The sequence below is a fragment of the Plectropomus leopardus genome, chromosome 2 (assembly GCF_026936395.1).
Source record: "Plectropomus leopardus strain MGB_pleo_1.0 chromosome 2, ASM2693639v1, whole genome shotgun sequence".
NCBI lineage: Eukaryota > Metazoa > Chordata > Actinopteri > Perciformes > Serranidae > Plectropomus > Plectropomus leopardus.
The window spans coordinates 42,418,864-42,434,299 of NC_142177.1; the positions used below are offsets into that span (position 1 = coordinate 42,418,864).

The following is a 15,436-nucleotide window of genomic DNA, read 5'->3' on the forward strand; positions in this document are numbered from 1 at the left end:
CTTCTTCTTCCTCTTCTCTTCAGGTGCATCACCGCCCCCCTCTGCAGGTGAACAGGAGGTTTAATCGTACAGAAAATGTGTTGCAGATTTGAGATGAATTATATAGAGATTGTTATGGTTTTATCGGCCGCTCCTAAAACGACTGTCAGGAAAAGTTAAAGAGGATCTCAGATCATTTCGGTGTGTGTGCTGCTCTGACTGATGCACAGTGGGGGGTCGCAGCATGTTCCCTCACCATGACCTGCTTCTGTTTTTATTACTGAAGCCTTCAAACGTCGTCTCACAACTGGGGCGATTATTTCTGTTATTAACCCATTTTACCCGGACTGTGCTGGAGGAGGTTAAAGTGACATCTGCTCCGAATCATTTTATTTCTTCTTCTGCAGAAGTTCACGTTTCTCTCTGAGCTGCACGATCATTTCGTGTCCGAGGATTTCGAGTCTGAGGCTTCTGAGGATAAATTCAGATTAGTCTGGTGTCACTGTGATTTGTGGATTTGCTCGTGAGCACAGTAACTCTCAGATACCTCGACAAGTCACATACTTAATTATACTATCAGTACTTATATCACACAAAGTATGTACTTTAGATATTTTGCTTTATTATAAGATTGCACCTTGAATATCAAACTTGCTAATACGTCCGTCAAAGTTTATAATTTGAAGTGTGGGTCGGGTGATATTTGTTTTCCAGCTGCTGATTGTTTGTACTTAATGAGGCCGATAACCGATATTTGAACCGATATTCATTTACAATAAAGATCTCAATATTTCTGTCAATATTCACAATTTGAAATATGACAAACTCAAAACAGCAAGTTCCCTGCAACGTTTTTAATAAACTCAAGTGAAAATTTAAATAAAAATGAATAATTTTTTTTTTAAATTTCCATTTCCTTTCTTTAAAAAACAGCAAAAATTGATGCATTTTTTAATTTAATAATAAGCAGTAAAATAAATGCAAAATCCAGCCATTTAAAGTTGCATGCCTCTCCCCTAAATCCAAAATCAGAAACATCAGTCCCTCCCCAGAGCTTAAAAATGTATTAAACATGCCTCTCCCTTTTTGCACCACAGTCCCTAAGTTATATTTGAATAATCTGTCCTAATCCTGTTCTGAATTCATCATTTTTTAATTGATATATGCTTTTAAAAAAGTACATAGTAATGAAAAGATGTAAGAGTATGTACGCACGCTTCAGAGAATGCGTGGACTTTAAAACTCGCCTGGAAAAGTCCTGGAAATGTGTTGGCCGCAGTGTGTTTGCTGCAGTGTGTGTGTGAGAGGACGGTTTACAGTCGGCAGCTGTGTCTGGGGGCAGCAACAAGCTGTCAGGATAACACGACGCTCTCGCAGCCTTTGAAGGCTGCAGCCCAGATAAAACCGTGCCGGTGGGGTTCGGGGGGCGTCCTGTTTAGTGTTTGTGTGTGTTTGTGTGCGTGGCAGAGATACGAGCGGGTCATAGAGAGCACACAGGGACTGAGGGACTCCTGTTTATGAGATAACATAAAGCTGTGGCTCCCTGCGCCGCAGGCCAGGAAACAGAGAGGGCTGAGAGACGATGGCGGGGCCTCCAGGGGCCCCATTTAGAGAGATAGGAGGACTGGGATCAGTAATAACCAGTGGAGCCCAGAACAGTCTGCTGCCCTCACACTTTCACTGAAGCAGCGTCCAACAATGTGACGGCACGAGGCGTCGCAGGTCAGGAGGAGCCCAGATGGCGTGCTGTTATTAAGGATAACCAACACGGGATAACACTGAGAGCTGAGCACGCCACATCTGCTGCTCTCACAGCCCGCCGCGGCCCTCAGACGGATATTGAGAGGACGGACAGGTGATTTACTCTCTCCTCTGTCAGTCACCGATCAGAGGTTTGATTCTTTTTTTTGTGATCACCTGTTTTTATTATTTTCAGTGTGCATACAATTAAATGAAAGTATCATTTTAACAATGAAAAATTAAAATCCCCCCTGGAGAGTGCCATTAAACCAGGAGGCTCATCCAGCCCGTTCTCACTCCACAGTCACCAAACATCTCACCTCGACAGTGAGCGCCGCGCAAGATTGTGACGCCGAAAGAGACCTCTAGAGTCCGCATGATACGCCGCCAGACGTTATCAGAGTAGAAATTGGCCAGACTGAACCGGTTGCGGTGTTATTATACGCTGTGGGATGGCACCTGCCACGGCAGCGTGATACGCCTGGATGGCATCAGGTTGTCATGCTTTCAATAACAACATGATATAAGGAGCACGAAGGTCCCCGTTAGGCAAGTCGGAGGGGCGGTGGATCGATCCAACAAACACCAGACTTTCATGCAGGAGCCCGGTGTTCACTTCCCGTCTGAATGTGATGTTTTTTTCTCCACCTTTCCAGATGCCGAATATCTGGAGCATAACATATAGACGCAGAAAGATACCTAGAGCGTTCACTGAAGTTGAGGTTCGTTATTATTGTTGTTGTTGTTGTTAGTAGTAGTAGTATTATTAGTGTTATTATTATTATTGCTAAAGGTACTGCATGGGTGAAAACATCATTTTTTGACAAGATATATCTCGTGTAGCCTAAGAAAGCAGAAAAAAAGTGAAAAATGCATTTTATCATAGGAAGCAATAACAGTCTTTAGCAACATAGTATATTATTCTGTACAATGCAGACTTCAGCTGTACAAATACTGTTTTTCTCCCACTTTTTGGACCATTGCCCCACAACAAAAATAATCAACAACTATGAATAAGAATAAAATAAGATAATAGATACAAAACAAAACGTGAAGAACACAAATCAGTCGACAGTGTGCAAGTGTGTGTGTGTGTGTGTGTGTGTGTGTGTGTGTGTGTGTGTGTGCGTGTGTGCGCACGTGTGTGTGTGTGTGTGTGTGCGTGTGCATGGACTTTGTTTTTCTCTGAGTGTGTGTGTGTGTGTGTGTGTGTGTGCGCGCGCATGGACTTTGTTTTTCTGTGTGTGTGTGTGTGCGTGTGTGCGCACGTGTGTGTGTGTGTGTGTGCATGTGCATGGACTTTGTTTTTCTCTGAGTGTGTGTGTGTGTGTGTGTGTGTGTGTGTGTGCATGGACTGTGTTTTTCTCTGTGTGTGTGTGTGTGTGTGTGTGTGTGTGTGTGTGTGCATGGACTTTGTTTTTCTCTGAGTGTGTGTGTGTGTGTGTGTGTGTGTGTGTGTGTGTGTGCATGGACTTTGTTTTTCTCTGAGTGTATGTGTGTGTGTGTGTGCACATGGACTTTGTTTTTCTGTGTGTGTGTGTGCATGGACTTTGTTTTTCTGTGTGTGTGTGTGTGCGCATGGACTTTGTTTTTCTGTGTGCGTGTGTGTGTGTGTGTGTGTGTTTTGTGGTATGATAATGATTTCAGGACTGCCGGGTCAGACATCAGACATGATTTTTACTGTTACTGTCGATGTTCAGCGTTATTGGAAATATGAACGGATGTTTCTCTTGTCCTCGTGTCGGGGTCGTTGTAGGAAAAGTCGTTGGATTTCAGGTTGAGTAAAGATCATTTCGGGGTTTTCTGTGCTGCTGAACGCAGCGGCGGGTCATTTCTGAGACCTCAGACGTGAAAGCGTTTTGAAGAGTTTCCCCCTCTGATCATCAGATGAAGCTCTCAGTATAAATACTGCGATGTGTAAAACACGAGTGCAGTAATAGTATTCAGTGTCGGACTGAGTCAGCTGGTGCTTCCTGTTGGAGCCGTGATTTGTGGCGCTAACGGGCTCCTGATGTCGTGCTATTAGCTGGTGGCTGCCGCTCCTCCGGCTGTAATGAGATTATTCGGGAGCGGTTTTGATAACGCGTCTCCGTCTGTGGGTCCCTCGTCCTCGGCCAAACTGCCTCTTCCTTTTGATTTCCTCTCATCATTTATGGATGAGGCTTCTCGCCAAAGACAAATAAAGAACACAACAAACGGCCAGCAGCGATTTATTTCTTTATGCAGTTTCTCATCCCGCGCTCCTCCAGAGGCCACTCTCATTCCCCCGCGTGACGGAGGGGGAAAGTTTGGGCTGAAGTTGGATTGAATGTAAATGCAGGTTGTTCTGGCCGCCGCATCTTTCCAGCCTCCTTCAATCTCAGTTTTTCTACAGCAAACAATTGTCTGTCCAAACATTCATCTGGCTTCATCCTGGCAGAATAAACGTCTGTACTCTCAGCCTGCTTATTTTTTACGTTTTTCTCTCCTTCGGTTCGCCGCCACCTCAAACTGCCTCATGTTGCGACTGTGAGCACGTTATTATCAGACATATTTCACGCATGAAGTGAAGAAAGTGTTTCTGCCTCTCTGGACACGGCGACTCCAGCAGCTGAATAAAATCTCCGAACAAAAACGAAATAATGGAAAGCACACTTCTTAAGCAGCCCAGTCAGTGGACGGTGGGTGGCGGGACGTTTGTTTTGAGACGTCGCTGTTATTTCAGCAGCTTTTGAAGTCGTCAAACTTGTGTCTTTTAAAGGAATCTGTAGCTCTTTTTTTACCGGCTTCCAAATGTACTACAAAAAGTGTTTTTCAAAAAGACTTTCTTTGCATTACCGAGTCATGGCTGTTTTTCTAGCATCTTCTAACGACCAAATGTACATTTCTGGGACCAGACACTTTTTTTTCAGCGGCATTTCAATATCCGAAAGTGTGTTTTAGTCACCAAGGGTGGCTGCTGTTTTAGGAACTCGATGTTTTTCACAGTGCCTTTTTAGCGCCCAAATGATCCACGAAAAACTGCTGTTTTTCTACCAAGACTTTGCTGTGTTTCCAGCAGCCTCACTGAGTCATGGCTGTTTCTAGCACCTAAATGTGTGTATCTGAGACGAGTTACTGGCTTTTCAGCGGCTTTCAACCTCACATCACTTTTTAGCGCCCAAACAGACCATGAACAGGTTGTTTTCAGCGGCTTCTCAACTTTCAAACATGACTTTTTTGGATCTGTTGCTACTTTTGCTTTAAATTTTTAGGCTCCCAAATGTGCCACAAAGACTGTTTTTTACCAAGACTTTGCTGTTTCAAATGGCTTTTCAGCTCGGAAATATGTGTTTTTAGTGACCAGTTGCTGCTTTTTAGTGTCCGAATGTTGCTGAAACTGTCGCTGTTTTGCCAGCAGCTGTTCAGCTCCCAAACATGCAAAAAAGCAACTGTTCTTCACAGACGCTGCTGTTTCCAGCATTTTATTTTTTTTTTAGCATCCAAATGTGAGGAGTTCAAGCCAAAAAGTAATCTTTTTCCAGACAACTGAACCACACATTAACCACGGCGTAAGCATAACCGCAGTTTACAGAAATGTACAAAGCAGCATTTACGGTGGTAAATCTGCATCTCAGTTGATTCTCAGAATTGGATTGAATCCTGTCGTCATTCAGTGCATTCAGTTATGTAACGCAGGATAGATCCTTTGACTCGTGAATATCGAAGTCATATCTGTGACAAACATCAGAGTGAAGCTGCTGTGCAGCGAACACGTTTCCTCGTCACATCTGCACCTGGAGAGCCGAAGCTGCAGAGAATCCGCCGCGCTGCCGGTTTGACCTCGTTCCATTTATACCCGCCTTCACGTGTCTGTGCACGCTCTGTGCTGCCGTGCGTATCTCTGCCGCGCAGGCGAACTGATCCCACTCGCTCTCACAATGCCGCCATTGTTCGCGGCCTCAGCCGAGCCGTGTGACGGCGCTGCGGGATGTTCCTGAACGCTTCACAGCGAGCTGCTTTCTGCAGCCAAGAGCCCGAGAAAAATCTCTGCGGTGATGCAGGTCAAGTGTCTGTGTTCACAGGATCCTGGGATACCAGTGGATCCCACGGTCATGGAAAACCTGGAGAAGTCATGGAGTTTCACAACCTCATATCCCAGGCCTGGAAAAGTAGTACTAGGAAAACTCATTGAAAGCTTTGGAAAAATGTGCTGTGTGTAACTGATTGATTGTTAATTAGATGGTGGATTTATTTTCTGCAGCTGATGTCGTAACGTAGTTTTGATCAACGTCGACGTGTGACGGTGTTTTTCTTTGTTCATCACGTACGTTTCTTCGTTTCTTTCCTGCATTCTGTCTTTCTCTCATGTCTGCCCACACGGCTGTCAGTCATTTTTTTAGGACTTTTGGCTCAAGGAAAGGGGCATACCACTGAAAGTTTGTATATATTTTACAGATGATTTTTAAATTATGCCAGGCATGTTTTATGTAAATGTTTGTGGTGATTTTTCTCTTTTTTTATTTGTTTTATTTTTACTATCTTTCCCTTTTTCTTCTTTCTGGGGATTTTTATAGAAAACTTTTTTTTAAAACCTCTTTTTTTTCTCCAAGAAAACAGGTTTTGAAGGCATGTTGCGTTTAATAAGTTTTGGCAATTCTTTTTCTTTGAAAATTTTTGGCAACTTTTTTTGCTAATGTTTATAGAAAACTTTTAAAAGATTTGGCATTTTTTTTAAACTAAGTTTTGAAAGTCAGGTTTTCCTTAAAAATCGCCAAAATGACATTTGTCACAACTAAAACCTGTAAAACTGGAAATTTTTGTAGGATTTTCAAATTTCCCGCAGTCCTTGGACACATCATGTGGGATTCTGAAATTATGTTTGGATACAGTCTGTAAGGCAAGAATAAAAACAATATTTTGGGTCCTTGAAAAGTCATGGAAAAGTTTTGAAAAGTTGCCCGTGACAGCGTGTAATGTGCACATCAGTGTGTTCGCAGACGAAATCAAAACTCAGACACGACGCTGATTTGTTGACAGTTTGTCGCTTTTCATCTTGAAGTTTGAGGATGACTCGTAACGTGAAGATTGATGCAAATGTTTCCGGCGTCTCAGAAATGTTCTTCTTCTCTCTCGTGGGATTTTGTCGACTCGAGTTATCAGAGAGAGACTGAAATAAACAGACAGCGAGATTGTTTCTGCAGCTAATCTGCTTCTCCCCGCCTCTCGTGTCGCCGTTTGGCTGCTGGATCTTTGTGTTTTTTTCATGTTGTGCTGCAAACAAGGCGTCTAAAAATACGCCGCGGCGGTGAAATCTCTCCGTCACCACCAGCTGAGGGAATAAACGCTGTCTGTTAGATTAATCTGAGTAATTGGAGCTTTCTCTGACCTCACTCTCTGAGAGGAAAACTCTCCTCTGACTGCTGCCGAGAGCTGATCTCAATCTCTAACTTCTGCAACACAGCGAGAAAATTCTGCAGCTTTGGACTAACATGACTTCATCTGCTACACGTGAAACTAAATGAAGGAAAAAAATGATGCAGTTTATCTTAAAACTTTAATTAATGACTAAACGCAAGACAAACTTGTTCAACAAAGAAGGAAAAACAATCAAATTATTTATTTAATCTTGTGAGATCTGGAGAAAGATGCTTTGTTTTATTAAAAAAAAACATGGGAAAGAGGAAATGAGCAATAAAAGAAGAAAAACACAAAGGTTTGCAAGAAAGTACAAGAAAATTACCTGAAAATTTGAGAAAAAAAAAGAACGTAAAACCAAAAAAATACAAAGCAAGAAATGAACTGGAAAAAATGCTAAAAATTTATAGTGATTCTGTAAAGTAATAAAAAATGTATAACTATGATACTTATGAATATAGTATAGATTATAGTTGTTGCTTGTTGTTGCTGTTGTTTTAGACGTGCTAATCTCTGTGCCGATAATATCGTCCTCTCTCAGTAAAATGTGAGTGTCGCATGTTCATATTGATGAGGAGGATCAAAGGTTGTGGATCATCTCTGCGGCACTAAAAGATTCAAACTGTCTCTTTTCATTCATTAAACCATAATTTCACTTCAGTTCAGCCTCGGTGGAGTTGTGATGAATGTGGTGATGTTTGATAAAACACACACATGAACTCAAACAAAAACCTGCCGTTTAAAAGGGTCAAAAAGTAGAAATAATATTAATGTATAATAATAATAATAATAGATTTTATTTATAATATACTTCACATTTGAAAAGTGCTACAAGATCAAATGATTAGCATAAAAAAACAACCAAAATAAAATTATATTTAAAAGTCATAAATAAGAGCGTAAAAGCAAGTAGAGCAAACAGCAAGTGTGTGTGTGTGTGTGTTTGTGTGTGTGTGTGTGTGTGTGTGTGTGATATTAGAGCGGCGCTTCAGGGTTAAATGTGACATTACTGGCGTTTGTCCCGGAGTATTATTTGTAATATTTCACCTCAGAGGATTGTGAATATTGTGGAGCTGAAAGTGTCTCCTTGTATGTGTTTGTGTGTGTGTGTGTGTGTGTGTGTGTGTGTGTTTGTATGCGTGTGTGTGTGTTGGTGTGTGTGTGTGTGTGTGCAGCAGAGGTTAAACTGGGATTTGTTTGTTTGTTTTTGGGGGGGTTACATACATAATTCAGCTCATATGTGATTATTCCATAAATACCCGGCGTGTTCAGTGAGATGCAGAGTTGACGGTGTCAGTTAATGAGATCCCAGCTGAGGCTACAAACCTCACATTTGTCTGCTGCTCAGCCGAGCAAAATCATCGCTACTTTTTTTTTTTTTCATATTTAGTTTTTGGTTTGAAAAACTAAACGCAATTTAAAGATGGAGTCTCCCAGAAGGCCCCTGGGCTGACAGCTGACATTGAATTTACACACACTGTCTGAAAATGTTTTGGTGGAAAAGCAGAGATAAAGCAGTGGAGATTTCAGGGTTAAATTTCATTATCATAACGTTCAGTTTATGACAATTATCCACGTGTAATCTGTGTAAAAGGAAATGTAGCTGTTGAGTTGTGCGTCTTGTTTATGCTGTTTGTATTGTTCTCTGTGTATGATTTTATCTTCCTCAGAACTTGCTCTGATAACACTTTGCTGAAGTAATAATGCAGATTTCCCCGCTGTGGCGGATATGACGGATTACCTCATCGTACTGTCTTCTATATATATACATCATATTTTATTGTATCACATCACATTGTATCTTATCGTACTGTATCGTATCCTACAGTATTATACAGTACCGCACCGTACCACACCATACCAAACTGTACCATACTGTACTCATGTCGTAAGTTATTGTACCACGTTGTACCGTAATGTACCATACTTATATTGTATCGTGTTGTACCATACCCACATCATATCTTATCAAATTGTATATTATCGTATTGCACCATAATTTACCGCACTGTACCATACTGTACACGTATAGTATCTTATCGTACCGTATCATATCGTGCTATACCGTACTGATTGACTGTATCTAATCACAACGTATTATAATCAGTTGTATCGAACTGCACCGTACCATACTGTACCATACTGTACTCACATCTTATTCTGTTGTACTGTATCATACTCGTGCCGTATTGTTTCGTGTCATACAGTATCTTATGGTATCTTACAGTTTATCCAACCTTTATCTGGGTAAAATCAGAATCAGAAATACTTTATCGATCCCCGGGAACAGTCGCTCTGATGCCGAACATAGGATTAAAGGATTAAAGCAAGTAGAAATAAGTACCAGCACAAGTAAATAAAAACAGAAAATAGAAAAAGTAAACGGTTAAAGTAAAATAAAAGAAAATATATATGTAAAAAAAAAATACAGTAATAGACAATTATGAATATTCAAATAATTATATGGAAAATGTGCTGATTTTGTTAAGTATGTAAAATATAAAACTATGCCTTATTTTAAAATGCAGTGTATAAAACTGGTATGCAAGTAAAAAAAAAGAATAATAAAAATGTGTGCAAGTTAAAAATATAAAAATGTGAGTCATGGTCCCCACCAGGTCATTGAAAACCCTCAGAAAAAATATAAAAAAAATAAAAACAACCTTTTATAAATGCATCAGGGGAGCAGCTGAGGGAGACCAAACCGCTCAAGGACTTTTTCTGAAACCGGTTTGGAGATTTGTCAGAAATAAATAAATAAATACAGAGGTGGGGGGTCGAGGTTTGTTTTCTATAAAATTTCTAAAAGTGCAAAATGTGTCGTGACTGAATTGTTGACAAAAGAAAACTTTTGTTTTCAGTTATTCAGGAGAGAGATGTTGCAGGTTAGTGAAAAACAACCAAAGACTGACTTCAGCTGAGTTTATTTCTCACAGACTGATGAAGTCACACTGAGCCGCTCATCCCCCGCAGGAGAAGAGCAAACGGAGAGTCTTATTTCCTTTCAACAACAAAATACGGCAGATATTCAGAGCTCAGCTTCACTGAGTGAAATCAGGGAGAGTACAGGTGTTTATAATTAGGGATGTAACGATTTGATACGATTCACGATACTGGGCTCACGATACGATTTTCTCACGATTTTTTAATTACAAAATGAGATTACAGAAAAATTATGGCTGAAAAATATTCTGTAATTTCAAACAAAAATTATGCAAAATACTGCATTTCTCTTCTTTTCTACATCAAAATTAAAATCCCTTTTTATTTCTGAGGTATAAATGAAAAACTCAAACTCTGCAATGAATGCATTTCTGGACATCCACATTGTCCCCTGCTGTTAGAAAGCCTCTCAGTGGGACAGACGAGGCTGCTGAGGACAGGTTAGCTTTAGAGGGGAAGCAGAAACCTGAGCAAATTTACTAAATCTCTTTTAAAAACATGAAAGGCAATAAACAGCTTCACAAGAAATTACCCAAAATTAGCAGGGAACTAAGAAAAAGTTACAACCTGAAATAGCTGAAATTCAGCACAAAAAATGACAAGAAAAATGGTTTTAAAAAAAAACACCAACAAGGAAACTGCTGAAAACAAACACTAAAGATGTTAATGTAACAAACTTAAAATATATTATCATAGTTAAATAATCTTTTTCCACAAATTTTCTTCCTGTCTTTTTTTTTTTATTTTAAAAAAAAAGATTATTTTCTTTCAGCTTTGCCTATTTTCTTGAAATTTGTAAGACTTTTTTACGTTGGAAATTTTGAAAATCCAATGATAATTTCTGGTCTTGCAGTTTTTGGCTGTGGTTAAAACTATGGTTTAATTATTAAAGAAAAATGGGTTGGGATTTTTTTTTTTTTTTGCTGAAGAAAACATCTTTTCTAAAACTGAAAGTTGTTTTTTTTTTTTAAAGAAAAAGAAAATCACTATTGTTTTTCTGACTTCTGTAAAACTGAAGCAGCAGCATGATGGAAAAAATCAGAAATCTCACGACGAGGCAAGAAAATGTGATGATGTCACCGTCTCCCGCTTTTAAGCCGCCTTATCGCTGCGTTTCTGCAGCTTGGCGGTTTGCTGCGAGTCAGACGGAGCTGCATGAGATCCATAATTAAAAATATAAAGAGACGAGCGTCTGTGGTGATGAAGCCGGCTGAATATATGTGATGACAATGAGAAGGAGAGATGCAAATAAATTCAGACAATCAGAGACGGCGGGGCGGATGCTGGCTCGCTAACATCGCTGCACATTTCACTGTGATGCTCATTTAGTCAGAGCTGTTCTCCTGGCGTTTCATGAGTCTGCTGAAACATTAAGCAGCAAAACGCTCAATAACTGAAGCAGCTGAAACGGCAGCCGCTGCAGCGCCTCGGCTACGATAAATGTTCAATTTCCAAAAACAAAGACTCAAAAAGACTTTTTTCAGCGGCCGCATTGTGCTCCAAGACTCCTCCATTAATCTGAATATTTCCATCACAGCAGGTTTAAGCTGATTTCTCGTATTTCTTTTTAGAAAATGTTTTCAATCACACAATTTAAGTGGATTTATTTTTGTCATTTATTGAGAGAGGAGAAAATATAGTCCAAAATATGTTGTTGATTGATGTCATTGACGTTTTTAAATCAACAAAAAAAAAAAACACGAGCCTGCTTCTAAAGTCACAAATTTTCTTTTAAAAATCACCTAAATGTTTAGTGGTCAAAAATACGTTGTTAACAAACAGTAGAGATCATTAGAGTTCGTACAATTGTGAAAAACATGGAAACTAAATTAAACAGGTATAATTACACACAATGTGTTTGAGGACCATTGTGAATTTAAAAATCCAATAATAATTTCAGTTTTTACATTTTTTAAGAAAAGAAAATGTCCATATTTTTAACTTGCAATTTTTTTAAAGAAAAAAATTGTCCAATTTTTTTTTAAATCATCAAAAAACCCACGAGCCTGCTTCTAAAGTCACAAATTTTCTTTTAAAAATCACCTAAATGTTTTCTCATAGAATTACCATTAAGTTTTAATGAAAAAAATCACATATCTTTTTCTTTAAATGTTGCTGAAAAAATAGATAATAAGATTATAAATTTAACCTATTCGTTCTCTTGATTGTGACCGGCATACGATAATTTCTCTAAAAAAAAACGATCATTTTGAGCCTCTGGTACGATATTTTAACATTTCCAGTCTGGCAACACAGACACTGTTCCCCAAAAAAAGCCCTCAGTGTGCTGACAAGAGAATTTCAGTCCATTTTCAGTCCAACAGTCCATGAAACGCTTGTAGAGATATTTCAGCGTGGAAGAAGCGGAGCGACTGACTGTTTGGAGCTGGAACAGTCAGGGCAGCGTTTTGGCACTGAAAATACTAATTTGGCGTTTAAATAAAGGAAAAAAGTTTCAATGAAAAACAAAACAGGCATTAAAAAATATTTCTTTTATGAAGATACTCTGTCCCGTGATGTGTTCTTCACTTCGGTTCAGATCGTTATTGTCCCTCGAGGGTAAATTTTATTTACAGTAAAAGGCAGAAACACGACGCAGAGGAGGCCGCGGGACGTTAATCACAACAGTTACAGCAAACAACCGAATAAAAAAGATGCATGTGTTAGTTCGAAGCATCAAACTGCTGGAACGCGGCGTGATAAAGTACTGCTGAGCAGAGCAGTCGAGGTTTAGTGCAAATTAAGTGCATTTATTGCATCTGGAACAAAGCCTTGCTTTTTACCCCGAGGGAGGTGTGTGTCTGCTGGAGGGACAGTTTTTGTGACGCAGCGGGCGGTCCGAGCGGGCGGTCCGAGCGGGCGGTCTCTGCAGCCTCTGCAGATGGCAGACGTGCGGAGGTCGTAGTTCAGGGTGTGTTGGTTGTTTTTTTTCAGTCGCTGTTCTCGGGTCGTCGTAGCACCAAAGCGTCTCAACAAGTGAGCCCTCAGAGCCGGAGAGGCCGAGCCGGAGGTTTTCTAGAAGTCGATGACAATCTTCATGTCACTCTTATTTAGGTTTTTTGTGTCTACTTCCACTCTTTTTTTCAGTCTCAGTTCAGTTTGGGCGTGTTGGGGGTTGGGGGGGGTGTTTATTTTCATGTCAAAACTTGCTGTCTGCTGGCTCCATGAGGAAAGAGGAAAAACGGTTTCAGACTGTGTTTGAAAGAATAAATGTGACTGAAGTGTGACTGTAATACCTCTGCCTGTCCTCTGCGTGTCTCTCAGGTCAGGAGCGTATCGGCATCGATTCCAAGTACGAGCAGGAGGGGAAGGTCCAGTTTGTGATCGACGCGGTGTACGCCATGGCCCACGCCCTCCACAACATGCAGAGGGACCTGTGTCCTGAAAACTCCGGCATCTGCCCCGAGATGGACCTGGCAGGAGGCAAGAAACTGCTCAAGTACATCCGCAGCGTCAGCTTCAACGGTAAGTGGACGGACGCTCCTCTGCTCCCGCAAGACATAAAGTCCTCCTTTACTGTCTGTGCTGAGCGCCTCAAGGGACGAGATCCGCGGTTGACTCGTTGGGACGAGAGCAGCTTCACGTGGAAAACAATCGAAATCCACCAAAGTAGCCAGCTGACCATAAAATAACTCCTAGTCATAAAATTGTCTGGATCCATAAAACGGCCTCCGCGTCATCGTCTTAAAGGTTTTTTATCCTCCATCAAAACCTCGCTCTTCATCACGACGTCTATGGAGTTATTTTATCCTCACCTTGTATGTAACAACATCGAAATACAGAGAGATCTGTCCTCATGGGGACAAAAGAGCAGAGGCCGAGGCTCTCACTCACCGAAGGACAAACCCTGTGTGTGTGTGTGTGTGTGTGTGTGTGTGTGTGTGAGAGTGAACCACATTACCGTGTGATCTTACGGTGCATGTCTAACAGAACATTGAAAATCTGCTTCAGTTTCGATTAAAGGGGTTGAGTTTATCTCAGAGTCCATGTAGTCTGTTATGGATGAACTGGATTCGGTATGTGGAGGTCCCAGCGTGTGCGACTGCTTATCTTTTTCTCAAAAACAGAAAAAAAAGGAAACACCTCATTTAGGTCGTAATTCTGTCTGAAGCCACAGGATCTAATATGGATCTAAACTCATTTAAGTTACATATGCTGCAACACGCTGCCGTTACATGTGTGTTACAGTATGAAGCATCAGTGGATCCGAGTGGATTTAACTCCCCTGTGACACAGAGGAAACATACTGAGATATCCAAAATAAGGTGCCCAATGTGGCCCTAAAATCATCTCTGAGCCCTCAGCTCTGAAGTCTTGAAACATCAGCTTGAAAATACAAAATGAAACATGGACATGAAGACAGTGGGACTACATTTAGAGACATCATCAGAGACCTTCTAGTTACAGTTTGTAGTTGAAGCCGAATTGACCCTTCAGGTTTAAGTCACAAAAACCGCACTGACTCAGCCAGTTAGTGTTGAGAGGACCTCCACGGTACAGGGACACTGGGGCCCCCCGTGGAGCCAGACCCGGGGGGTGGAGCTTGTAGACAAGCATCGGGCCTTTGGCCATAGGGCACAGTCAATAAGTAACATGCTGCCACCACCACTGGGCCCCTCACCCGCGGGGTCGGAATCAGGGCCGGGCAGCAGGCAGGGACGGGGCCCCGGACGGGCTGACCCCTGGCTTCGTAGACTAGCTCTAGGAACGTTGATTGTTACCTCTCTGGTGGGTGAGGAGCTGGAGCTGGTGCGGGAGGTGGATCGGTACAAGCTACGTACATATAGTTGGGCTTGCGCACAGGTCCGGCTCTGGAACCAGATCCCTGGAGAGGGGCTGGACTCAAACCTTTTCCAGAGCTTCCCAGGGTGAGCATAACGCGGAGGGGCATGGTTGGGAGGAACGCCTGCCCGATCTGGACCCGAGAGGTCTTTAACTCATGGCTGCATCCCGGAGAAGGTTTGGGACATGGAATCCAAGTGGTCCATGTTCAGAACCTCCATTGTGGAAGCGGCTGCTGAAAGCTACGGTCAGAAGGTCACCGGTGCCTGTCGTGGCGGCAACCTAAAACCCTACTGGTGGACACCAGCGGTGCGAGAAGCTGTCGGGCTGAAGACTTCAGGAGACCCCCGGGCCACTAAAGCCTGAAAGGTCAGCTTCATCAGCCTGAGAACCTCCCTCACCGCTGGTGTCCACCAGCAGGTTTTTACGTTGCCGTCTTAAGTCCACATGTTTATGGGTCTGCCGGCGCATTAGTTCTCATAACGGGCCAGGCTCGACCCGCCCGCACATCATTGATTATACTGTTAATAAAAAAAAATTAAAAAAGGCTTAAATGAAGGAATAAAAATCGCTGCTTTTTATGACATCAAAACACTTCAATTAAATTATCCTAAAA

The 15,436-nt window shown here is 41.5% G+C and overlaps 1 protein-coding gene across 3 annotated transcripts in view; it reads left to right on the forward strand.

Annotated features, from left to right (window-relative positions):
• Positions 1-15,436, forward strand: part of grm7 (glutamate metabotropic receptor 7) — a 278,774-nt gene that overhangs the window by 202,373 nt on the left and 60,965 nt on the right. For all 3 annotated transcript variants that reach the window (XM_088071072.1, XM_088071069.1, XM_088071077.1), the window contains exon 6: positions 13,303-13,503. In XM_088071072.1, the coding sequence (XP_087927198.1) occupies positions 13,303-13,503 (201 nt within the window). The remainder of the gene's footprint in view (positions 1-13,302; positions 13,504-15,436) is intronic.